The 27,233-nt window shown below is 43.1% G+C and overlaps 1 protein-coding gene across 2 annotated transcripts; it reads left to right on the forward strand.

Annotated features, from left to right (window-relative positions):
* TWSG1 (twisted gastrulation BMP signaling modulator 1) lies at positions 1-23,365 on the forward strand. Of its 2 annotated transcripts, none has more exons than XM_066183379.1 (5): positions 1-172; positions 2,194-2,359; positions 9,369-9,468; positions 13,076-13,342; positions 20,867-23,365. In XM_066183379.1, exons 2-5 carry the CDS (start codon positions 2,237-2,239, stop codon positions 21,046-21,048), a joined length of 672 nt encoding a protein of 223 aa, XP_066039476.1. In that variant the 5' UTR covers positions 1-172; positions 2,194-2,236; the 3' UTR covers positions 21,049-23,365. The 2 variants fall into 2 exon arrangements, with proteins under 2 accessions (XP_066039476.1, XP_066039485.1); XM_066183388.1 differs by having other exon boundaries at positions 2,232-2,359.
* Positions 23,366-27,233: the final 3,868 nt, after the last annotated feature.

Raw genomic sequence — 27,233 nt, forward strand, 5'->3', positions numbered from 1 at the left:
GGCGCCTGACGGTGCCCCGAGGCGGGGCGATGATTCGAGGCCGCCGCCTCCGCGCTGCCTGCGGCCGAGGGGGGAGCAGTGGGACGAGGCGCGGGGTTGCTGCCGCCGCCGTCGCCTCCGGAGCAGCGAGAGCCGCCTGCGGAGCGCGGGGTGCCCGGCCCGGGGCCGCCCGGTGAGCGCCGCCGGGGGAGCGGGCGGGGGGGGGGCGCGCAGGGATGGAGCCGCTGGGCTGGGGAGGAGGAGGTGGAGAAGGCGGCGGAGCCGCGGCTGCTTCTTTGTGGCAGGAAAGTTTCGGTGCGGCTCGGCGCGGCCGCCCCGTTGCCTGCGTGCCTGCCGGAGGAGGAGACCCGCTCCCCGTGCGGGGCCCCGCCTGCCCCGGGCCACTTTGGCGGGGGGCTGTTCTCCCGCATCTCCCTCCCTGTCACCGGCCTCCCGGCCCCTGGCAGTGCCATCTTTGGGGCCCGGGCCTCTCGGGAGCTGCGGCGGCGACGGGCAGCCGAGCGCGGGTCGATCGGCCGGAGGGGTTTTTTGGGGTGTTTTCCGCCCCGGGTGCGATCCCGGCGGAGCGGGGGAGCGATGCTGAGCCGGTGCCGCCGGGGTGGGCTGCGGGAGAGGAGGGGCGGCGGGCGGGGGTCCTGCTCCGGGGGAACGCCACGGCGGATAAAAGTCTGGGCAAGCAGCGGTCGGAACTGGATTCGGAACAGTGATTCGGAACTGGAGCGGCGGGGGGAGGCCGGGAAGGGGCACCCGGCCCCCGGTGCGCATCCGCGAGGTGCGCCTGGTGACGGCGCCGCTCGGGACCGGGCTCGGGACCCTTTATGTAACTCAGCCCCGAGCCCGGGCGAGCGCGCCTGGATCGCTCCCCTCGCCAGGCAGCGTGCTCGCCTCGGCTCCAGCGCCCGGGATGCGACACCCGCCGGGTCCGGGCCGGCGGCTGTGGCTGCTGGAAGGAAGCGTTCTTGGCTCCGGATAGCAGGGAGGGAAAGCGGGGAGGGAAAAGATCCCGTGTTCTCCGTGCGTGCCCCCGGTCTTGCAGGGGGGTCTTCCCAGCCCTGCTTGGTACAGATGGCGGCGTGCCCAGCACAGCGAGATTCAGAGGCTTGTAACAACCATTGTAAGAAGGACTAATCGGACGCAGACTTTCAATGTCCAGATCGTGCCTTTTTAACGTATTTTCCCACTTTTTTGCTCATTGAGGGTGTTGGGTTTTGTAGTTCGTAAAACAGAAAAACATTTCAAGATACCAAAAGAAAGCAATCTAGTGCTCCATTAACATTCTTTCTCTCTTAGGAGAACAATACAGGCTCACTGTAAGCTTGCCCAAACATGGGCTGCCTTTTATTATATATTGGTACAGTGCCTGGTGCAATGGGTCCTCTTTCAGCCCGGTTCATATACGAAGCACAAGTAAAAACTAAGTGGCACGCTGCTAATCGTGATATATTTGTCACAAATACCACCTGCCGGCTGGCTGAGTTTTCACAAAGGGAGAAAGGTGGAATGCTTTGAACAAACCAGGTTCCTCTGTCTGTTTGATGTAGCAGATGCTTGTCGTCTCCGGTTGATCTCAGACACTTGCTTGGCACTTGAAAGTTATGATGTTCAAAGTGTCCGGTACTTGTTTGTTTGGTTTTTTATTTTAATGTTGATGTCTGTGTATTTTTTAAAAAGAAGTTAACAAATTTGTGATTGGGCTGGAAGCCTGTGTGACTTCTAAAGGTCCATGTGAAAGCAACTGCCTGTCTGCATTAAAGATGACAGTGGCAACTTACCTTGTAAAAGTTTGCTGTATGGCCTTCGTCCTACGGACCTGTGTGTGCCTTAGCCTGAGGAGATACTACACAAAACCCATCTGTCTACTTTGGGTATTTACAAAATTAGATCTCCTTTGGTGGGTTTTCTCACCCACGGCATTTTTTATCATTTTTATCATAGGATATCATATTTGATACTGCAAATTTGAGATTGCTCACCTCAAGTTTATTGCAATTTTAATCCAAAGGTGCAATAGCAGAAAGCTTTTTATAAACAAGTTAGCTGGAGGAGGGAGGGGGGAGTTGGGTTTGTTGCTAAGTACTCCAATTTGAATTTTTTAAAAATTGTTCATATTTATTGAAGGAATTGCAAGGGGAGAATGAAATAGAATTCAGCTTGAGTTCCAATAGCTTTTTCAGTTGCTGGTTCTTGTTTCAGTGCTGGTTGAAGTACTTGTGAAAATTGCTCACCTGCAGGAAACATGAGGTCACAGTACATCACGGCGCCCACAGTCACTGTCCTTCTGTTCCTGCTGTGGATCGCATCATCAACAGGCTGCAACAAGGCTCTCTGTGCCAGCGACGTCAGCAAATGCCTGATACAGGTAGGAGTCCTGTGTCCTCTATCTGCTTTCCAGTGTTCAAAATACAGTCCTGAAACTGCATCCTGGGAAGATACAAATAACTGGTATTTCATGTTAAATAGTGTCTCTTTAAAGAGGTTGGTTTGGTCTCCTACCCACATAAGTGCAGATTAACAACCATTTTATAGACAGAGAATACCAAGTGTATATTTATATGGGCGTGTTTCTTTTTTTTTTAATTGAAACTTTTTCAAGCCAAGAATTATGTCTGTCTCTCCCCTTAACTTTCAATTTGTCCAGTTCCTTAAATCTCAAGCAGAGGGTCAGGACTTGACACCTGATGCTCTCCATAGCATCAGGTTGGTACAGTGAATTAAAAGATGCCTGAAAACCAAGCCAAATACTTATGAGCTGAACTGGTGGGAAATGGATGTTTAACTCAGATGCTGCTTTTGACTCGCTGCATGTCTATAAAGTGGAAGAAACAGAGTGAGACCAGGTTGCTCTTCTTAGAGCAGGATTTAAGAGATGTGGTGTGCAGCAGAACAAAAGGGCCCTTTCTAGCAAGATGACAATCAGTTCTGGTAGCTACCAAGTATTCTTTTAGTAATGGTAAACCAAGCATGCTTCTTGACTCCAGACTGAAAAAGGAGGCTTCATGTGGTCAGCTACAGCTTCTTTAAAAGCAGCTGTTTCCTACTGCCTCTTTGTAGATTGGAAATGCAATAACAGAGAGCACCAACATCATATGGCAGTAACATGCAAGTGTGCTTTCTGAAAATGCATGGTAACAGCCTGAAAAGAGATGCAGAAGTGGCCTCAAGCATTTCCATGTTTACTTCATTTTGCTGACTTCTGTTTAAAATTTGTCTGGGTTACAAATAAAAAGACTTGCCAAATTCACAGATCCATCCTGTGGAATGAGGACTGACTGTAGGCTGAACCATCTTCCTTCTGGGTTCTGCACTGCCTTCGATTTAAAGCAAAGTAAAAAAAAGAAATTGCTGCTTCTTCCAGCCCCACCACAGTCTGTGGAGTTGTTAAACAGGGGAGCAAGAATGAGGCTTCTGATTTTTACCTTTTCAAACAGAACTCCAGTGGTTTTGCTGGCGTGTTGGACATTGTGCACTGTGACAAACTGATGCACCTATAGGCCCCTTCTCTTGCATTTTTTAAAATCGGCTCCAGGATTGAAACCTGTAAGAAGTAACATGCTAATTGTGGCATGGGATGTACGTGGCACTTAAATGGTAAATCCAGTGGTACAGATTAGTTGATTCAGGAGAAAGTTGTTGGTCCAGGTGCTGGATTTCAGTCCTGGAAGCTGTTGGTCTGCTGCCTGTTCTTCTGTAAGCAAAGAGGAGAAGAGGGAAGATGTGGTCTCCTTTTCTGGTGCCACTGATGGAGTCCATCATCTGTGGAAGAAGAGATTATCTCCTCCTTGAGTAATCATTTCTTATCGAGTCAAGCTTGGGACAGCAAGCATTTAAACTTTATTTTTATGAGCTAGTCTGAAAGGAGCACAGCCCAGGAGGGGTGGAGTTAATGCTACTGGAGTCCTTACTCAGCTGGCAATAAATGGCTGAGGTTCAGCAGTGCATGGAAATGGCTCATACAACTGTGCTTTCCTTGGATTATGTTGGCATCTCTGTAGCAACACAGCCCTGTGCATGCAGCGAAAACACTGAACTGCTTTACTTGTGGTAGGTGTGTTCTCTCTTACTTTGTACACGTGATGTGGAGTCCCTTTTTAAAGCATTTCCCTAAAATCAAAATAGTATGCAATTCTCTGAGACCCTAAAGTAGCCTAGGCCGTGTGAGTTGTGTGCAGTTGCAGGGGAATTACACTGTTCCTTTCCATCATCTGGCTGCTGTCTTCCTGCACACAGGCCTGACTTACCAGTCAGTATTCATTCTTTAGAGAAGAACGGATCAGGTCAGACTAGTCTGATTGTGGATAGGAAGTATCCTAAAGCTTTGACTTAAAGCAATTGTCATCTTTCTTCTTGGCTTTTTCATTTGTTTTAAAACTTCCGTGCTGTTGTGGCAGAAGTGCTGCACTGGTATATGGAATGCACGTTCTTTCCTGGGTAGGCATGCAAGTAGAGTGTATCCATGTACTTTTTTTCCCCTCTAAACTCTTCTGGAGGAATCTGAACTTAAAAATAAAATACCATGTTGAGGGAGGTTGCTCGACTCTGGCATGACATTTTTCCCTCACCAACTTTTATCACTGAGTTTGGCAAAATCAGAGTCTTGAAACCAAGATAATGTCACTTGGAGACAACTGGGGGAGCAAACAGATTGTGAATGTTTGTCATCTGCATCTGTGTGCAGAAAGCCTGTCCTGGAGACAGGCAGACAAGGGACCTGCTCTCTCAAAAAGCATACAGTTAACATAAATATTTTTGCCAGCATGGCTACAAGTCAGTACAGTCATTACTGCCACTCCTTAGGAGCTGCTCTGCTTAAGGGTGGTCCCTACGTAAATATTTATTTTGTTAGATCCAGAACAGTGCATGAGATCAACAACTCACATGGATTCAGCTTTCCCTTTGTGTCTTGGGCTCTAGCTTCATTGGTGCTCCTCTTTTTTCCATAAGCAAAGGCCTGTAAGAAAATAGCTTGAGGCATCTCTCTGCATAAGCTCAGCCCTGGCTAAGAAACTTTGTTGCTTCCTGCTGTTGAGAGAGATGTGGGTAAGACTTGGGAGTGTAGAGAGTGAGTCCCCAAAATTAGTTCCCTTCAAGGCTCTGGCCATGGCTCCTTCCCATGTCCCTGGCACTGGGGAATTGCAGTCCACGAGCAACTGTTGCCGTGCATTCCAGGTGGAGCCCTGGGTGCACACGGAGCGTGTGCTGCAGTGTTTATTGCAGCACATCTGCTGTTGCCTTGGCTGTGTGGGTTGTTTTGATGTTTCCATGTGTGGAGGAGATGAAAAGGCCAGTTGCAGTCACTGGGCGGAGGGGAGGCACACACTGCGTCCTTGCAACATGGAGGAGGAAATCCTTGAAGGCAGAAACCTCAAGGATGAGACATTCCCACAATTGTTCAGAGAAAACGGGTTTGAGGCGAGTCCCAGGTCGGCTCTTGAGGTGCAGAGCTCCTGGCAGGAGTCAGGCTCGGGTGGAATGTCGGTGTTGGGCTGGAAGCTGAGCCTTGCTGCCTCATCTGCAACAGCGCTTTAAATCTGCTGTGCAAAGGAAACAAATGGTGTTATAATTCAGGCATGGTTTTACGATCCTTCTAAAGAGAGGTTGTTTCGTGGAGAAAACAGGATTTTCTCTCCTGAACTCTACAGACCTGCAGCCACCTCAGCTGGTGTGGTATCATTCCAATTAAAATCTCTTTTCATCTGTCTTTTTCACCTCCTGTTAATCTTGTGTACAAACTCGTCAGCCTGAAAGGATTTCCAAGACATTTTAGCCCTGTGGTATGAAATAAATGCCACTCCTTAACTTCAGGGCTTCAGCATCTAAAAATTACTTCCAGTGTGTGTTTTGTAGCTGCAGTACGTAACCCAGTTGGGTTAACAAAACAGTTCTAGTTGGTTCACTTCCAGGAGATTTTCTGTTCTAGGAAAAAAAGCTCTCTTTCTTTCACTCCCCCTTCCAGTCTGCAGAGGGGTTTCCAATACCTTCAGGTCCTGCTTCTCCCTGCACCAAGAAAATATTCTCTGGAATTTCAGAAAGCTTTGAAAAAAACTCAGATGTTAAACATTTTCTAAAATTTTTTTGTTTGCTCTCTGGGAGCGGGAGTATCTTTATTGTACAAACATGCCTTCTTCCTACTTAATACTGCGTTTTTAAACCGTGAGGCTTATTTCTTGCCTAGCAAAATACATTCTCTGATGCCCCTTCAGTAGTTCAGCTTGGGAAGTTGCCAAGTTGACTTATGAGTAATATTTTCTTCCACTAACGCCTCACCACCCCCAGCTATCAACAAGGAACGTTCCTTATTCTGCCTTGCTTCACCCACGTCTCATGTAAGCATTCTTTTAAAAACATGTATCCTGTACCAGTATCCAGTGTAGATGAGTCAGGCAGGAGGACTCAAAACTGGTTAAGGAAACCATGGATGTGCAAACAGATATGTGGAAAAACATACAGTTATTGCCCCAGTGTAGCAGAAGACTAATTAATTAGGTTGTTCTTTCTTTCTTCCTCTCCCTCAAACTTTAAAATAAAGAAATAATAAATAACCAAACCAACAAACAAAAACCCCAAACAGCATCTCTAAAACCCTTTAAATATTGCATTGCTCATAAGCCCTTCCTGTAAAAATAAACTTGTTACAATACTGGTAGGTGTAACGATGCTGTCCCCAAGTCAGTGCTTACATACATAGATGCCAAGCAGAATTTTTTTTTTCACAGGTTGCAAGTGCAGAATTTAAGGTTAAACTTCATTCTCTGAGAATACTCTTCCATAAAACTGAAACAACTTTAGTTTAGTGAACTTTCTGCCTTCTATTCATGCATTACATTTAATAGTTTAGTGAGAATTGCCTCCTCCCGTATGCTGGCCTGTTGATGTCTTTAAAATGTAAAAGTTGTTTGCCCGGTTTTACTGTTGAAGAATAAATTGGATATTTTTAATGCTAATATGTATTACTATTATTCTCTGGCCAAAGTAAAAGTACTCGTGTTTATTTTTAAAGTTGTTTTATTCAGGCTTTTTATTCTAAAGGCTGACAAAATCTGTTTATCAAATGGTAAGATAAATATTTTTTAAATGCATCATTAATTCACATAAGTCATCTTTCTAAGTTTGTCGTGTCTCCTCGTGGAAAAAAAAGGAAGAGTTTTGTTAATCAGCCTGTTTTTCATCTTTTACTTGGAAACAGCACAGTTCGTGTGGAAACAGTGATAGGTGCCATTCATAAATTTTGAGAATGAAATAATAATAAATCTTCATTTTCCACTCTGTAAGTAAAAATTCAATACTTCCAAGGGCTGCCTATTGCAGAAATGTGTGTGGAGCAGGGGTTCACTCTCGATCAGTCAGTGGGGCAAACAGGTCACAGTAAACTCTGCAGGTGACAGCAGCATTATGTATTACAAGCATTATTTGGTGAATTTTGTTTCTTTGCTGGATTCAAGATGACTTGTGATCTGGGATGAAGTGAGTAGAAAAATAAGGAATCAGTAGATTTATACTGCATTAATACATTGTAGCTTGTCTGCAGCATATTTTAGGGCTTGTTCAGTTTTAGTCCAGGCCTGGGAACCTTGCAGTTCCGTTTTCTGTATTCTGGAGACCTGTCCCCAGATGGACTTTTCTCTGGCCTCCCCCTCTGAAGTGCACTCCTTGGTCTTCTGTGTGCCCACGTGAGTTGGTTTGAGCGAGGGGTGGCCACTGTGCAGCTCAGCAGTCTGTGGGTGTTTGCAGTTGTCAGTTCTGCAGAGTAAAGAGAGAACAGGGGTCATACACGGTCAGGTGCAAAACTGTACCTTGCCTTGCAAAGGTAGTCCTGACATTTGGCATAAAAATGCCGCCTTTCTCCCCTACTTCGTGCTTCTTAACAACAGCAAGCAAATAATCATTTAAAAAGTGGAATTTTGCCCTGTGAGCTTCTTCCCAAGGTGCTGCAGAAAGAAACCTCATTTTGCAGGTGACATTGGTATCTGCCTGTTAGGAGAGGTGCCCCTGACCCAGCTGGGGTGGAGTCTCCATGGGTGGAGACTCCAGGATAGGAGAATTTCAAACCAAACCACCTTCCTGCCCTTCTCTCCTGTCTGTGAGTATCTCCTGCAGTGTGTCCCTCCTCTGCCTCTGGATAATGGGATCAAAGAGTGGAGATGGGCATAATCTTCTCCCTGGCCTGGTGTGTAACAGATTTGCCAATGGCCCTTCCAGTAAAGCCAGGGGTGGAAAGATCCCATGGTCAGTGTTTCCAGTAACGGGATTTTGTTTTCTCCCCAGTTGTGTGTAATGTGATAGTTAGACAGACGTCATCAAAACCAAATTCTTAGACAGGACAACCAGAAGCACTTCTTGGCTTGTCTGTGTTTTGTGCTGTGATGTAATTCAGGGCTGTGAATTACTGTCATGTAGCCACAGCCTTTTGGCCAAACCGGAATTGCTAGTATGGATTTGAGTTAGAGGGAAGGAGACCGCCTGGTTTTTAAATTTTCTTCATCCATGTGGGCTTTTTCCATGCTCTGAGGTCCCCAAGTGTGTGTCTCCAGCAGGACTGCTAAACGACTGCTTTTGAGTTTAGGTAGTACGAGGGGAAATATTTGCCTTTATGCTTCCACGCCTTCTCCATCTTTTTAGGTTATTGATGGTTAAAGAAAAATACGTGTGTAGGTCATTTCACTTTCTAGAGGCTCTAGAAGTCTTGTAGTATCCCAAGGTGTCAATTTGGAGGGACGAAGCATAGGGTTGTTTTCATAATAGCAAAAATGAATCATCTAGACCTGGGGGGGATGGTTGTGGGGGGAAAATCTGGTCACTAATGTTGCAAACAGAGAGCAGTGTGTAACAAGTGTTAGGAGATGCAGACAATCTTGTGGTCAGCCGACTTAAATGGGTAAGTTCCTCTTAGAATCCAGGGATAGGTGTGATGGTCGACATCATGCCTGTCTTGAGTGGGCACATGTGGCTTACAGCAGCTTTCTTTTTTAGCTAAATTATAACGTACAGTCACTATTTATATATAAAGAAGCATCCTTCTCCGAGTTTCCTGTTGTGATGGGAAAAGCATTCAAAGAACTTATAGATTTAGGCATGTGCAGAAGTGCACACACCTTTCCCATGAATAGGATTTTTTTGTCTTTTAAATGCTTACATCAGATTTCTCTTCAGAATGTCACCTTTAAGGAAAAAAAATGCAAACTTGCAAAAGATCCGTTTGTAAACTTGGATCGTTTTTTGGCTGGAGTTGTTTCACCATTTACTCACTGTATTAGTGTACTAAGCTTTTTTAATGCCCTAATTTGAGTTGTGGCTTGAGGAAAAATCACTCTGCTGTGTAGTTATTTTACATCTGGGATTGCTGCAGTGTAATGAGTGTCTGTTGATTCCAGGAGCTGTGTCAGTGCCGCCCTGGGGAAGGGAACTGTTCCTGCTGTAAGGAGTGTATGCTCTGCCTGGGCACACTTTGGGATGAGTGCTGTGACTGTGTTGGTAAGTTTGCATTTTTGGGGGGGACTTCCTGCTTTTTTTACATTGCTTTCTCCTGCCACATGCTGAGCTCACGGTCTTAAAATAGAAGTAAAACACTGGGACAGAATCTGTGCTTTAATCATCTTACAGCTTGTTGTGTGGGTCCAGAATAAATTGCTGTGGAGACCCAAACTTCTGAGGGCTGTGTCTGCTCTATGGAGCTGGGGGTGGCAGTAGTCCAGGTACTGCTTGTTAAATCTCATCATAGCTGATTATTAATTTTGTCTCTCAAACATAAAAATCCTGTTTGAATTATCATCTCAAGGAAACTCCACAGCACCTGCTTTGTGGGGTTGGGTGCTGTGTGAAGGTTTCTGCCTGTAAAGGGTGCATTGACAGGTACAGCACTGGGACACCTTTAGGATTGAGTTGGGACTACTAGTGAATATGCGTGACCCGGTGTTTCTGCTGTTCTTTTATTTACAAAAAGAGCTCTTTGTGAAGGGTAAGAAAGAAGCAGACAAGGTCTTACTGTAGAACTAGATGACAGTCATAAAAAGAACACTGCTGACAGGTGGTGTTCAAGGTGCCCAGATCTTTGCCAGTAAGTGCTGTCCCTGCTTAAGGAGCATTCTAGTTCTGTTTTTTATCATATATGTAACAAAAGCTTTATCTTCCTATGGTTGTTTTATGTCTCCCTGTGATGCCGTCCAAAATCCTGGCTTCTAAGAAAGGGATGCATCTTGAGTGTTGTACCTGCTCTCAGCTTTTCTAGGTCAGATTTCTCTGAATTCATGAAGGTGGTTAGGGTCAAAATGCCCATTTTCAGTGCAGCTTATTTCCCTCGTTTAGAACCATTATCTGCTATGGAAAGCTAGGCGTAGTGTACTGATCTTTAGGGGAAGAACCTACCTCTTGGGATTGTAAAGTCCACACACGAGCTTCTTTTCATAAATCTGCAAGTGACTCATTGTTCTTTCGCACAGTGTTTTCCAGGAGAGGAGTTGACAAGATTTCAGGTTCAGTTTCCCAGTACTGAGTAAACTAAAACTTCTCCTGATGGTTTTTTGGGTGCCTCAGACCTTTTTGGATTCTATGGCATGGTCCTATTCTTGTTCTCTTCAGTGTAGGATCATCCTTGCTGTAGCCTTATTCAAATGAGGAAACAGGAATACATGCCATACCTGACTCCCTAGACACAGTTCTTTGCTGGAACATGAGCATATAAGTTTCTTTATAAGCTGATCACGTCTATTGTAAAAGCAGATAGATTGTTGTGTCTTACAGATCATGTGTGCCTTGAGGTCAGGAATGACTTCCTATCCTCCACCACTAACTGTACTGGTGCCCAGTTGATGCCCCCATGTTTTGCGTATGTTCTCTCCATTCTCTGACAGGGAAGAACATGCTGGAGGAGGAAGAACAGCAACAAGTCCCCCATTCCATTTGAGTTAACCTCTTCTAGTCCCTTGTGTAAAGGCTTGTCTGCTTCCATCATTTTAATAGCCCATTTCTGCATCTTCTCATCCATTCCAAAGCAGTAGTGTAGACGTGTTTGATCCTTATAGGCTGCTAATAAGTTAAACTTTTAAATTTTCTTTTTAACCAAAGCTTCTATTTTATAATGTTTACTATATAAAAATATTATTACAATTCAAATGCTTTTAAAAACAGTAAGTGAAGGATCTTTGTGGATGAGCATTTACCTGTTAAACTACAAGCAATGATTTTTTGGTACCATCTTAAGGCAATATTTTCATACTGCATTGAGAGGCACACAAACTTGTATACAATCTGCAGGATTTTGGTAAACAATCTTGATTTTTTTTTTTTTCCCTTGTGTGTCCTTTTTATCAGTGAAATTTACTTTCTGAATCCAACCTGGCAGAGGTATGGTTTGACAGGTCTAGAAAGGTCCACTGGTTTCTGTTTCACACCATTAATACAATGACATCAACTAAAGCATACATCCCTTGATGTATCTGTACAAAACTCTTACCTGGTTTGATATCTTGCTAACTGATTTTCATGTAGGCATCCTTTATTGCAATTGTATGGTTAATACAATGCTTGTTAATATTAGTGCTTATTAAAAGGTAGTAAGGAAGGAATAGAAATTTTTTATTAAAGCAGTGAGTCTAGAAAGGTCCATGAAGAACAAACCTAATCGAGAGGAGTAGGAAAACAATCATTTACAGTAGGATGTTTGTGTAAGTGGAATTATTTTTTAGTATGACCTGATGTTGTTTGGAAAAGAGGCTTATTTTTCTTCCTGCTCTGTACTTGGCTCACCTTTTTATAGGAGCAGACTGCTGTGGAGTGTTCCTATTACCAAATGCTGTTAATGCTAACCACTTGCTTAAGATTTGCTAGATCTCATGCTAATCACCATGGACAAACTTCCCTCTGCTTTGTTCACTACAGAAATCCATCTACTTAGGTTGAGAAGATTATGGGTTTGTGTAAGGCTCTAGTTAAACACAATTATTTGTGAAGCTGGAGTCCTAGTGGATCTACGGGGCAGGAGAAACTTCTGTGGTTGTGTGAGGCAGGGAGACTTTGAACATTCATGTCTCATATCACTTTTATACTTCAGGAAATGGTGTGCTTTGCAGCTGTAGCTGTCTAAATCTGTGTTTGTGAAACTACCCAAAATTATATCCAGATGTACATGAGGAAAATGGATTTGCCTGTCTCTTGACAGGTGACTTCTAACAGTGTTTTATGGCTCCTGAGTTTAAAATACCTATGCAGGTACAAATTTTCTTTTTAATCTTGGTTGCTTCCACAGATTGGACTTAAACAGATATGCCCTTCGGTTTCATTGCTAGTAATAAATGTTAGTGTCTAAATGGTTAATGACAAACTGGCACCAGCATTGCATATCACAAAAACATTTCATAGGAATTGGCAAGGTGAAAAAAGATTACAAAGTTTCAAAAAAGATACTGCAGAAGATGTTGAAAAATAAGGAAGAGGTAACCTAGAAATGAGTATTTTGCCTGTTGTGGCCCCTCCAGCTAAGTAGCAAAATGACATTCATCTTGGCTGTCTCTACACAAGGAAAGTAATTCAGACTCATGCTCTGTCCTGATAGTGATCTTTGCATCTCTGGCAGATGACTGAAAAGATCTAGTGCACTGCTGCAGCAGATGAGATGGAATACTTGAATTGTGATCAAAAGTTTCACGTACTCAGGCTTATCAAGATACTCGCTTTGTTGAGTCCTAACCTTGCATTCCAGGTTTACACTCCTATCGGTTATAGTGTGCTTTGTCTCTTCTCCCAGGGAAAACAAACCTTCCACTGAACCCTCCATTTTCTAAGCTGTAATGCTAACACTGAAAGAGAAGCAAAGTGCTGTTTAGATGAGGTTTTTCTTTTCACAAGTCACAGGTGTGTTTTGTAGAAGTCTGAGCAATCCAAAATCTGCTGTTATGGAAAGCTTGTCCTGCTGTATTTGATAGCACTTCTGCTACTAGGCTGAGAGTGGGATAGAAATGAGAGAGTTCTGTTCTGTTCTGTTTAGCAAAAAAAAAAGAAGCTATTTTAATTCTCTAAATATGCCTGCCTGTTTCAAGAAGACCATAGGGGGTTCTGTGTAATTTACTGTTTCCTTCCTCTGCAGGTATGTGCAATCCTCGCAATTACAGTGACACACCTCCAACATCCAAGAGCACTGTCGAGGAGTTGCATGAACCAATTCCTTCCCTTTTCCGGGCACTGACAGAAGGAGATACTCAGCTGAACTGGAATATTGTCTCCTTCCCTGTGGCAGAAGAACTGTCACACCATGAGAACCTCGTCTCCTTTTTAGAAACAGTGAACCAGCCACAGCATCAAAATGTCTCTGTTCCAAACAACAATGTCCACACACCTTACTCTAGTGACAAAGGTAATGACTGTAGTGTCTAAATCCCTAGCATCTCCTCTTCTCTCTCCCAGGAACCTTCTTGGTGCTCACTTCTTCCTATGCTTCTGTTTGCTCATTTCTTCTTTTCCCATAAGAATGTCTGAAAGGTTCAGCCTAATTTTGAGCATGACATAAGAGAAGGAGTGAGGCAAAGGTGTTGAGGGATGTGGAAGATGGTGTTAAAATGACTGATGCTCTTAGGAGACACTGAACCATGTGAGTTTATCTCCATAATTACTCCTGTGGCATGAGGCAGTTTGTTCATGTTGTTTCATGTGCACTGGCAAGGTGTGTTCTCTGACCTAGAAACAGTTACCTGTAGCTTAGGAGACAGGACACACCAGAAACTGAATCCAAATCATGTGTCAGTACAGAGGTAGGCAACTGAAACACGGCTTAAGAGGTCTGAGAAAACCATGTGCCATAAGCACTTATATCTGGAACAGTTGTTAATGTCTTTCATCTGAGCTGGCATAACTTGAAATCTTTAGAAGGACGTTTTGTATGAAATCCAGGATAAATGGTAAATCTAAGCAAGGTTAGAAGGATTGATGAAGGAAGGATGAGTGACACACTGTCTTCAAAATAAGTAACTTGGTGGTAGGGGTTCAGCTTACAGATTCGTTCCTCCAATTTTATATGAAGTTTCTTATATTCTTACCTTCAGTTTAGAGGACAGACTTCAGAATACTGTTTGCTGTGGCTGGGTAGGGGCAAGATGAGAAGTTTGAGGTAGTATCAACAGTGGTATTAAAAAAAAAAAGTTTCTTGGTTTCCATACTAAACCTGAAACACTTTTTCCTGCAAATCATTACGTCAGACTTTAAAGAATCTCATGAACAGTTCATAGTGAAATTGCTGCTTAATAGGGGAAAAAGAGCATCTGATTTATTTTATTAGTGCAATTAATGCTTTGCTTGCTTCCCAACATGCCCTTGAAATATTCGTAACCCCACATGTTGCTGTTGTGATGGCCCTTTTATCTTATCAATAAAAGATACCCTAATTGATGGTCATGCTGCTTTTCCGTACCAGTGTGAACCATTGACCTAGTTGTGTGTCTGACTAGGACTGCTGCTGATTAAATGGAACCGTAATGGCAACTTTTCTAATTTCCTTTGGCTAAGGCACATTAGAAAAATAAATTAATTCCAGAACTAGGAAACCAGATGGGCAGAAAGCATCTCATTCATATGTCTTTGATGTTATTAAAATGCTTGCTTGCCGTTATGAGAATAATGTACAAAGCCATGTAAAATTGAAAGCCCCAAAAAACCCTGTGTGCAAAGACTACAGTACTTACAGTTATAAATTAAACTCGGGGAAAAAAATATGTGTAGTACAGCCTTGAATATATCTCATTGTACTTAGGTGCTGCAGCCCAGATGGCCATTCCCTAACAATCCTTTACTACCGTACCAACAGGATTGGCTAATGATATTTTTGGATTAAACTTGGAATTTGAATTGCTTCTCAAGGGTGTGGAGCAGTTTTGAGTTCAACAACACAAATACATAACACTGCCATTTTTTCTTAGTCAAAAGTCTCCTTCACTTCTTTTACTAGGAACATATTAGAGATTAGGTTGAGAGAGCTCTTACTGGAATGATGACAGTCCAAAAACAACAGTTGTATTTGGAAATAGTTACCAAATGCCACTGGCTTTCAGGCCTCAGCAGACACTTAAAACAGAAATAAACGTCAGAGCTGTTCTTGTAATCATTGGCTATGCCTTCTCCGTCTTAGTGACCAGTGAAGAACTGGAAAAGATAGAAAATTACTTTCCATATCCTATTCCTGTACTTTTAAGTACCTAAATACGTAAGTCTGCCGAAGAGTCTCTTTTCTTGATCACAGTGTAGGTAACTTTGTAGTGCTCTGCTTTCTCAAAAGTCATATTAAATTTTGCTTATAAAAACATTGATGATTTGGGCATTGAGAACAGAGAAGGTGGAAAGAAAAACTAGCATCTGGCCTTGGTCAGTTGATGTTTATTGTGGTGGAAGCTGGGGAATAGTGTTGGATGTTGTGTGGGCCATGGGGTAGCATTGTTTCTAATACTGTCTTGCTGAGTTCATTGGGGAAGCCATAATCAAAAGGTGGAGGGGTAGTTGGTTGGGATTTAAGAGCCTTGTGACCATGGGCACAGTGAGGTAGCTGAGGAAGTTCCTGGAGCTGGATGGCTTCTGCCTGTGCAAAGTTCAGTCACTGAATCAGGTCACTGCTTTAACAAGCTGGCAAGTGTTAGGACCACTGAAAGGGAGGGAGGGTCTGTGAATGTGTATGTGTGTGCTCAGTGGCAGTAAACACAAGCACAGCCTGCCGTGTAAGATACAGACCATGTCTTTACCCTTTTCTTCTCCCCAAAAATGCTGCTAGGCTTGAGGGCAGGTCTTGCAAACGGAGATACCTTTAAGGTCACTTGCTAAGCAGTTGTCTTTGGGGCTGTGACAACCACGGATTTGAAAGAAAATTCCTGTGAGCAGGAACACAGATGCCTTATGTTTTCTTTACAGTGCTGTGCCTCCTCCATTTTGTGGTTCTTTTCTGGCTCCTTGCATGCTTCCCTCCAACATGGTGTGCTGGCAGCAGCCAGTGGCATGGCCTGTAAAGGGAGAGGGACTAATGAGAGGTAGATTTTGTAGGGGGACAGTGATCTCTGTGCTGTCTTCTGGAAGAGATTCCAAAATTTGGAAAGGCTCTGCGTACAAATACCCCCTGTCACATATTGTAACACAGCTCTGATTTTTGCTTTGCTGCATGATCACACAGGGATCGCCGTTAAGCTGGCCCAGGGTGCTAGACTTGCTTGATGTAGTTCTGGGTGAGTGCCAGGAAAAGCAGCAGCAGCCACGGGAACCACGAGCTTTGTGCCTGAGTGGTGGGGAGCCACCACCAGGGAGGGCGGCTGTGGATCCGGGAGGACGTGGGCTGTGGTGGTATATAAAGCATTCCTTTCTTGCCCCAGCCTACTCTGAACCCAGCTGCCAGACCTTGAACTTCCCCGTTATTTTCCTAATGAGTGTCTTCCCTTTCCTCCTGTGAACTGACTTGTAATGTTTTAGCTGCCAAAGTTATGCATGCTCTGCTGGAGCTGCTGTAGTTCTTTGTATCAGTTGTTTCTGGCACTTGAGCCTCTACTTCAGAGAGGATTGCAATGGTTATTAATCTGGAGCTACATTTGTACTTCATTCTCTTTGCTTTACTTCTAGCTGATACCCTCAGAGCTCTGAACTGTGAGTTCAGAGGTTTAAATAAGCTCAGTTGTTTCAGATGATGACAGGATGTTGGCAAGAGGGAGAGGGGAACTAGATAATTTTTTGGCAGTTGATAAAACAAAATCTTTGTTGTAGTTAAGGATTTCTGACTTATACTGCTTGGTAACAGAGGAGATGGTGTCTGCTCTGCAATTCTCCTCCCCTCCAGTGCAACAGGGAGAGGAGAGCTAGAATTCCAGTGAAGAGACAGCTACCTCTGTAGGTAGTCTAGGAAGATTTTTTTTAATACGTTTGTTTTTATTAGTTGATTGACATAAAATTGATTTGTTCAAAAGCAGTAGATTATGTAAGTTGATTGTTCATAATCAGTTGCAGGTTAATCTCCTTGTTCTTGTTTTCCACTCTTCTCACTAGATCAGTGTTTTTTGTAGTTGAAGGTGTATCCCTGCCAACAGAAGGAGAGTTGGAATTAGGTGATCTTTAAGGCCCCTTTCAACCCAGGGTGTTCTGTGATAAAATGGTATGACTGCTGGATGGACAGTTACCTTTTTAAAGAACTTTTAGAGCTACCAATAAACTGGCCAGCAGACAGCCGAAGTTACATAGCACATTTAACATCACAGATCCTGTACAGCAAATTATCATTAACTGGGAAGGTTCTCTGAGTTGCTATATTACACCAATACAGACAGTTTTATAGCAAAGCCTGGTAGTTTCTTCTGTTCATTGTTAATTCAGACTTGGTTGGTGTTTCTCCTACACAAACTTCACTGAGTATGAAGTGTGAGGGGAGGAAAAGGTGAGAAATTAATGTTCTGGGGAAAAAAAGTTTTCTGCTGCATCCTTCTCTCTCCCTGCATCTGCAGTCTGTGGTCCTTAGTGTGTGAAAATTGGCAAAATGCAAATAAGAAAGCTGTTTCTGCACTAAGTAATAGTGTTTTTATCTATAGTGAGGGAGCCAAGTGATGAGACTGTAATTAGGTTTGTGAAACAGTTTAAGTACTCTCCCAGCTCCCAGCTGAGCCTGTAGGTACGTATCTTTTTTCCCCTGTGTAACTGTCTTTCTGCAGTCTATAGGGCAGGATTTAGTGCTTGAGGGGAGGAACTCTCCTGCTTTCAGCAATTCAGCCTCTACACGAGCAGGGGTGGGGGACCAGGAGTGCCCTGTGACAAACACAGTGCACCCTGGACAATCTGACTTGTTCAGACCTGGCAAGTCTTTCAGTGAGCAAGACATTGGGAACATTTTGGTAACATATACATGGAGTGTGTCCTCCTGCTGCTTATAAGAGCTACTTGGGACCAGATGGATCTATTGCTAGCTCTGGCGTGCCACATGCAGTCTGCTCTCTCTCCTTTGCAGCATTTTTGTACTGGTCCTTGAGAGCCTAATCCTCTTGACTTGTGTGCAGGTGGAAACAAACTTTCTTCTCCACTCTCCAGTCAGTCAAGATTACTGTCTTTGGTTGTTGCTGCCACCATATAAAGTTGAATTTTGGCTTTGGCCCTGGGAGAGTGATTCAGGAGACCGGTCTCTGCAGTCTCACAGGAGCTGACTGATGCCACCTAGTTTTGCCAGAGTTACAGGCCAGGTGCTTGCTGCTCCTCTGACCTCCTTTACCCAGAGAGATATCTCCCTGTTCAGTGTCATCGATTTTTACATCCTAGAAATCACAGGCTCTCCTTCCCCAGGAAGTTTATTTCATTTCTGCAGGCATTAGCTGATGAACTGGGGGCTTCACCAGGACTTGTGAAGCAGTACTAACACTGCTGTCAGAGGCTGTCAGAGATGAGGTTAACATGAAGGTGAGCGCAGATGTCTCCTTATGCAGAAGGGGATGGACATTCTCTGGTGTGAAAACAACCTATAAGTGCTGGGAGCAGGTAGCACACCTCAGAGCGTGCACAGCTTTCTTGACAATTTCCCTGACCTACCTTAGGCTTTCCTTTGTGTGTTGTAAGTTGGAGTGCCATGATCAACAGATTGTGAGCACTTCTGGCAACCCCTTGGATGGTTGCTTCCTTTAAAGAGCTGTTTCACTACAACCTGGAGACAGCCATGAATCATTTTGCTTTCTCAGGCTTATTCAGAGACTGAGTCAGTTGGCTGGAGATGGCATCCCAAAAGATGATTTTGCAGGAAGAAATCTTTCTAGATTAGGCAGGATTGCCTCTTTCGAGGCAGAGGCTCTGTGCCTCCAGATGACACCTTCTAAGACTATGTATGGAATTTAAGAACAAACTTAATTTAGTAACACTTCAGTAGAAAACTTCTGAAAAGGTCTCAAAGGACTGAACAGAGATTAAGCAAAAGGGTATAAAGAGTATGAGTAATGTGCAACAGAGGCTTCTGTAAGGTTCTTGTGCTTGAACCCCAGCACTGACTTGGATGACTGATGGGACAGGATAATACTGCCTGGAGACTTGCTTCTACTTTCTCATCCTTACCCTTCCACTAAAAACTGTCTGTGAGGAGTGAAGTCCCTTGGGACTACGGCAATCTGAGCTTTTTGTCACTGGTGATGAAATGTTGCCAAGTCCTTGTGCATTCCCCATAAAAGTTGGAGCTGCTACCTGGCCTCTGAATGCCTTCTTGCCTTTGGGGTTGTGGTGGCTGCATCTCTCTACTGCTTTCCAGCTTTGGCTGAGCACTTTAGGTGTATATCTATCACTCTTTGCACATGGTACCATAGCATACACTTCTGTTCAGCTCTTTTCTCTTACTTCTGTGAATCAAACGTCCTTACTGAAGCTGTAGATACGTTGTTTTCAGGTTGAGGGTTTGTTCTCTGAGAACTCAATTCCTCTGGTTGCTGTGCCTCAGGATATAAGGGCTTATAGAAATAGAAGTGCCAAGAATGGGACAGGACTTACACAGCCACAGTGCAGTTTGTCGATGTTCCCAGCAGTTCTTCAGGTACTGCAAGATTTTTTGGACAACTGCAGCTTTACTTGCAGCACAGATTTTCTGGGAGCAGAAACTGCTTCAGCTCTGGGTCTGTCTCTCCTCCCCAAGATCCCTGTTGCCTGTTGCACTGTCTGTGATGTCTGCAAGGCCGTGTACATCAGTTTGGAGCCTGACCAAGGCAGTGAATACTCTTGCTTTCAGTGGGCTGGCAGCACATCCTCTGACCTTGTTGCAGCTGTTTTGGTAGTAGCAAGATAATTTGACAGCGGTCAAAATCGGTCATTTAAAAAAAAAAACCCAAACCAAATCCACTGTCTTGATTTACTATTTAAGTTTGGATTACTTTTTTTCTAATCCGCATTGGAATGTAGATCAGTGGGTTTCTCCTAGGTGCACCATGAGTAGTGAAAGCCCTTTGACATCTCCTGTTCACAGGTTGGTCTGATGTGTGTGAGGGAGACATTCCTCTTTGCAGACAGCTGCCACTTGTGCTCTTCCCAAAGTGTGCCAAGTTATGCTCTGGGTAAATGTTATGTAATCATGGTCCTTTGGAGGATGAACAGAGTTTTATGGTATAATCACCTGGTCAGTACAGAAGAAAGATGGTGGAATCTGCCATTTTGGAGAATTGGAAGTAGACTGAGGGGGGAATGGTTTTATTTTATAGTTGTGCTGAATGCCTTAGCTCCATTTTGATGTTGCAACACCAAACTTCATGGCATTTCAAGTAATTGCATGGGTGTTAGAAGCATGAAGTCAACACTTAGGCAGAAGGGGTTTCTTAAGATTAGTAGTAAAGCTGGTGGTGTTGCTAAAAAAAAAGGAAGAAAAAAGTGTGCTGTTTCACGCTGATGAAAAAGAATTCTTTAGGTCTGTGATTTTGTCTGGCTGAAGATTATTGTGGAGTTTGGGGCAGGGGGAAAGAAATATTTACATGTAAATAAGTCTTATGTTTTTTATGGTTTTAATTTTTTTTCAAATAATTCTCTAAACCTGAAGTTTTTCTGTGGTAGCATATTCAGAGGACACCTTCAGAGGACACATTCCTGCTTGTAATTTTGGCATAGCTCATCCTTACACTCTCCTAACTGGGAGACAAAACTCAAAAACATTCTTGCCTGTGAATATAGAAGTAAATTAATCCAGAAGGAGATCAGACAACAGGTTGAGTTGTAGATGCTGAAAATTTGAACTTGATAGATTTTACCATGTCTCTCTGCCTTGCCTCTCTGCTATTACTGTCACCTTTTTTTCCTTATGCCTCATAGTCCTGTTGGTTTGCAATCATACCTCTAAAGCTGCTCATTTAATTAATTTCTAACTAACCTTTAAAAACACTTTAAGACCTTTTAAACCAAATTTTTCCCCCTCTTGGTTTAGAACACATGTGTACTGTGGTGTATTTTGATGACTGCATGTCAATACATCAGTGCAAGATCTCTTGCGAGTCCATGGGAGCTTCCAAATACCGATGGTTTCACAACGCCTGCTGTGAGTGCATTGGGCCAGAATGCATCGACTATGGCAGCAAAACTGTCAAATGTATGAACTGCATGTTCTGAGGCAGGAAGATTGTAATATAGCAATGCTGAGGCCAAAGTAATCTCTCTCGGTTAAGGAGATGAGGATTGCAAATACTGTGTTTTGGTGGAGTGCCTGCTGGTTGCAATGAAATTTACCTGGTTGAAACGAGGATGTATAAAATCAGAGAACTTTTGTTTTCTTTTTTTCTTTTTTTTAAATTCATGTAAGCAAGACTAACTAGTAGATCTTTAAAAACTATGTTTTAAACTTTTTTTTATTTTTGCTCAGATGGTACAGTCATGCTCATCATCGCTGTTCTGATTGTTTTCCTTTGGTTTGAAAGTATTGGCTATACTGGTTTTCAGAACATAGTGCTCTATCTTGTAGTTTAGAGTAGGGAAACCTTTAGAATATGGTAATGAGATTTCCATTATCTAAATTCAACAAATAAATAAATGGCTGCTAGGTTGGAGGGAGGGTGGATGTTGTTTAGGGGCTGGGTTTTTGGGATTTGGTTTCTGGTTTTGATTTTTTTTTAACTTTGTTACCTTCCAGTTTTTGAGGTTAACTTTTTATTGTGGAAGTGGTACTTGGAGAAAAATTAAAATTCACGCTTTCTCTTCAAGTTCAAAGTATGGGCTGTCATGGATAAAATCCTAACTTCTTAGAAGGGCTGCCCAACAAAACACCACGTATGGGACACTTTTCCTCCAAGTTGCATTTGCCCTGCTCTCTTTTCATTGGGGTCTATGATGCGTAATTTATGTGTTACACAAAATAATCTTTTCAGTCTTCTCTTAGATCCCAAAATAAAGCTGTTAAGTGCAGTTGCATTTCCCACCTTTTGCACTGTTATCTAGGGTTGTTATACCCTGAACATTTAGTCCAGTTAAGGAAGCATGAAAGGCTGTGATGGGTTTAATGACTAAAGGAATAAAGAATGAAATAACAGGAACAAGCAAGTGGTACAGGTCGACCAGCTGAGCAGCTGGCAGCAAGCATGTCCCCATTTAGTAATTACCTGTGAATATTTATTCCAAAACATTTTTATTATTATTAAATTTCTTTTTTCCCCCATAAATTTTTGTCGATGATAAAGGGAATATGTGTCTGCAAAGGCAAAGTTAAAGTGTTGAGTTTAGAACATTGTCCATTTTTCTAAGTAAGAGTTTTTATATGTTGACAGTTACATAGTAGTTACTATGACCCATTTAAGGGCTCCACTCATAATGGTACTAAGTACAAGAATAAAGTGTATGAGTAGTTAATGATCAGCTTTTCGTATTTATAGTAATGTGGGTTTTAACTCCTTGAACTTTTTTATGGATATATGCATATGCAAACACAAAAAGGAATTTGACTATTCATTTTTCTCTCATTAACCTCAGTCTAGAGGGATTAAACTGTTTTCTAGTTACACCTGTCTATCTGTACCATGTACAAATGAAAGCAGTCATATTACTTTTATTTTGTTGAAAAATTTGCCTGAATTTTTTTTTCAATTTTTTCTCTCATGATACTGTTCTTTCAATAAGATGGAATAATAGTGATAATAATAATGATAATAATAAAAGAAAAATCTACTCTTGTTAAATAATGTTACTTTCTTCAGTGTCTTTTTCAGCTATAAAATGTACTTGAAAGATGAATGTTAATGTTTTGAACTAGTGGATAATGGAATGTCTTCATACTTTAAACTTACAGTTAAGTGATAAAAGATCATAGACAAGAATAGAAAAACGTAGTTTATAACAGAGGAGTTGTTCTTCCTGTATTTTGCAATTCATGTTATATTTTCTTCTGCTAGAATTTCTTAAAGTGAATGGAGAGGAAGAATATGTTATAGTAGCTGTGACTGTAGCTGGAGGGTGATGCATCAACATTCCTGACCGAGGCAGGTGGCTCGTTGCAATCAAGCAAGCAGGAGGTCATTAGCCTGCTTTGGATTTTTGCAGTCTTAAATTATTGGAAATATGAGGGTAGCTCAGAATCTTCTTGGGAGACGAACAGGGCTGATGTTTGTGGTCAGGCACCTGCTGCCCCATGGATCTGTGACACTGTGTCCATTTTCATCCTCAGGTTTTCACTGTGAGGTCAGTTCAAGGGGGGTGGGAGGGATGGGGGAGCTGCCTAACAGATGTCCTGGAAATGCTGTGGGGAATGGCATAAAAATGTAAACACAGTTCTTTAGTGGCCCCGAGAGAAGGTAGTGCACACCTTCTGGGGCTTGCCTTACTTTTTGTAATTCCTGATGCTGTCTAGAAAGTGTTGTGTGTACACAAATGTCATGCACCCAGTGTGTTTTATGATGATGAGTGTTTTGAGAGGTATTTTAATAAAAAGACATTACTGGTTCTCGTGTTTTCTTTCTCAAGAGTTTCTCAGGGAAATGTTACCAAGGAAGCATATTACAAAAGTTACTGATCTGGATGGGTAGAATAATACAGAGAATTAACTCTCCAGCAATTTTTTCCATACCTAAAAGTGTTGCTTTGAAGTATTTTTGCTGTACATAAATGATTGATACCCAGAATGTTCTTTCTGGAAAAACCTAACTATTTTAGAAAGTTGTTTATTTAGTCTTATTAATTTTGCAGGAAAAATCATAATTTATTTTGAGGTCTCTTATTTCACCCTACATCTGGGTAACCAGCAAGCCATCACCTACATAAGAACATGTATTTAAAACTTATTTTAGTTAGGAATGTTCTCCAGGTAAGGCATTGGCCACTTTTATCACTGTCCTTTGAGACAGAATTGTACATCACTGAACTATAAAGGGAAGCAAAGAGGGAATTCATATAGTAAGAAATTATACAAACCCCTAATGTGTTGGGGGTATGACTGAAAAGGAGTGGAGGACCTTTTGCCATTCTTTCTTTAAAAGTAAAAAAAAGTTTTTGTTTCGTTGCTTTGGGGTTTGAGTTTGTTTTGTTTGGATTTTTTTTGTTTATTTTTCCTTACAGGCACTTGAGTACAAAGGTCATAATGTGACATTGCTTTCCTGTCATTTCTTAAGGTTCTTGGCTTGCTTTTACCATACTTAATGGATTTCACATCTAATTCCTAAAAAATAAATATAAGAATACATGCTTTAATAATATATCTGTAGTCCCTCCAGTGTTCCACCCAAGATTATGGCTATTCTGATATTCTGAGCTGGCTCCCAAGCCCCTCATCCTGCTGGCTGGAGTGACTGGAAGTTTGCTGGGGATTGCACAGTGACACACAGACCCCACAACACGGACACGCTCCGGTCTCTCCAGCCCCGTGACCCATGGTGCCCTGGCACTTACACCTTCGTGGGCAAAGCCTGGAGACTCATGGCCGGGGAAGATTTAATGAGAACAGAGGACAGACCATGCTGATGAGGTACCTGCGGAGCACAGCCAAACAACAACCTAACACTTTCCTGTTAGATGGTAATGTCTCTTGGGCTTGGCAAAAGGAACACCTTTACCGAGATTTGACACATTCCCTTGGCACGTCATCTTCCACCAAACCACCAGTACATCATTAAAATTTGTGCCACTCACGTGGGAAAACACACTTGTATACAAAATCTTCCTAGAAGCAGAGCAAACCTGATTCAGACAACTACATCTAGGATGTAAGGGTGGCCAAGGCTCATTTTCTTATACCTTTGCCATTGCTTAAGTATTTAAAAATTTTTCTTCCTACCGCAGAGAACTTGGAATTATTTGGCTTTAAGCAACATGGTCTAGGGAAAGATGTTCCGGCCCAGGGCAGAGGGGTTGGAAACAGATGGTCTTTAAGGGCCCTTCCATCCCAAACCATTCTGTGATTCTGTGGCTCCATAATACTGCTCATAGGAGTTGCTTAGGCCAGGTTCAGTATCATACACCTGTTTTGCTTCTGTTCTCCTGCTCTGTGGTAATTTCTATGAACAACATACTTTCTCCCCCAAAGGCATGAACTAATTTACTACTTCTAGGTTTTCCTCTTCTATCTTCAGGCTCTCATTGTTTCACTTGTTTGTTTCAGCAGGTGGCCAGCTCGTTTCTTTCCTCAGCTAAATCTTTTTATGTCTGCTGTGTATTCTTTTATTGCTAAGGAGAATTACACAGCATGTCTAAAGTTATCCCAGAATGGTACAGCCCATGGAGACTCCCATCTTTCCAAGACAAACTCAACCCCAGAACTGGCTTTCTTGAAGCAGTAGTAGGAGGAAGGAATTATTCATTAACACAGCTATGCCTTTTCCCTTTTCTTTCCCTGACCAAATGCTTTCTGAAGCTCCCCTCCATTATTATTTTATTACTTTTAGGAAGCTCAGGTACATCAGTGAAACTGATTTTCCAAGCAGAGAGCTTGCCACCTCAGAATCCTTGCTCCACTTTGTCTTTAAAGCAGTAAGAATTTACTGAGTGAATGTGGGGCAAGCTGAGGGTGTAAGAAAGTGCCTCGGTCTGTGTAAGTTGGCACCAGACCACAGTGAATTTTGCAAGTTAGAAATCATCCAAATGTGTTTCACATGGCAGTAAATTTGTATAGTCAGCACTGCACACAATCACTTGCTTGTCCTCAAAATCTGGGAGAAGATTCATTCTGGGTTCATTAGCTGATGGGCTCATTGTGCCTGAACTTTTGTTGGCAGTGGCCTCTAATAATACACATTCTTCAGAGCCGAGAGCCTCTGGCCACTGTCACTTCAAGTGGAGATCCTCACGGGCAACCATCTCCAATTACTACCGGATGTTACAGAACTAACCCTTCTCTCTTCTTTTGCCAGGAGTAATGTGGCCTTTATATATAACAAAAAAAGAAACACATTAGCTGTGATGTTAAGTTAAATAGCCTGTGAGCCCTTGCTGTTACACTGTTTCTTCTGGAGAAGAGGAGGGAGACTGGAAGTTGCCAGGTTATGTAATACGTGGTGAGGACAATATCCCTGTGCTCCAACACTAATCGGAGTGTTTACAACCCTCCCTTTTGTAGCTTCCACTGAATAGCACAAATTCCTGTGGGGGACCTTTTACATTACGGCAGGAGGTGGCACAAAGAGCTCATTGGACAGGGGCTAAGCAGCACTGAGTCTCCAGTGAATAAATGGAGCAGGTGGCACGCTGCCACAGCATTAATGGGTCCAATAGGCCGGGGATTATGCTTGAGGCTGTGGGAATGAATCGGCCCTGCTTCTGACTGGAACAAATTCCCCTGTTGATGAGCAATCCTGAAAGGGATTCAAATTACGCAGGTGCTCAACGTAACAGAAACTTGCATTGTAAGAGGCAACCTCCCCCCCCCAAAATTCCTTATAACTTCACTGTAAACAGGATGCATCTTGAGATGGCGATGTGTTCCTTGGCACGGGTCACCTCAAGCAGCATCCAGAGCATTTCTCCATTTCCCTCGCATTCCAGAAAGCAGTAGAGAGGACTGGGTAACTCCTCTCAGGAGGTCAGGTTTGTTATGTGGGATGAAGGTGAAGCCAGTGGCTGTTCTCCTGTGAACAGAGGATGTGGAATTCTGTCAGCAGTAGCATCACATGGAAGGTGGCCCAGGTGCTCCCACCTGTGGGGCTGTGTCAGCTCCTACACTGAGACTCATGACTCGTGGTATTTGCTGACTTCCCACTCTGACAAGTGTAATCTCACAGCTCATTTGGCCATATACATCTTTAATCACTGCCAAAAGAATCTCAAAATCACAGAATGGGTCAGGTTGGAAGGGACCACAGTGGGTCACCAGGTCCAACCTCTTTGCTCAAGAAGGATCGTCCCAGAGCACGTAGCACAGGACTATGTCCAGATGGTGCTTGAATATCTGCAGCAGGGGAGACCCCACAACCTCTCTGGGCAATCTATTCCAGTCATTTGCAGGGTAAAGTTCTTCCACATATCCAGGTGGAACTTCCTGTGCACCAGTTTCTGCCTGTTGCCTCTTACCCTATTGCTTGACACCACTGAGAAGAGCCTGGCTTCATCCTCTTGGCATCCTCCCTCTAGATACTTGTAGACATTGATGAGGTTCCCTCCCAGTTGGCTCTTCTCAAGGCTGAACAGGTACAGCTCCCTCAATCTTCCCTCATAACAGAGATGCTCCAGCCCCTTAATTATTGTTGCCCTCCACTGGAGCTGCTCCAAGTCTCTCTTGTACTGAAGAGCTCAAAACTGGACACAGCACTCCAGATGTGGCCTCACCAGGGCTGAATAGAGGGACAGGATCACTTTCCTCGACCTGCTGGAAACGCTCTTCCTAC

The sequence above is a fragment of the Chamaea fasciata genome, unplaced genomic scaffold (genome assembly GCF_029207755.1).
Source record: "Chamaea fasciata isolate MVZ Bird 193981 ecotype frontalis unplaced genomic scaffold, bChaFas1.0.hap1 SCAF_1, whole genome shotgun sequence".
Classification (NCBI taxonomy): domain Eukaryota; kingdom Metazoa; phylum Chordata; class Aves; order Passeriformes; family Sylviidae; genus Chamaea; species Chamaea fasciata.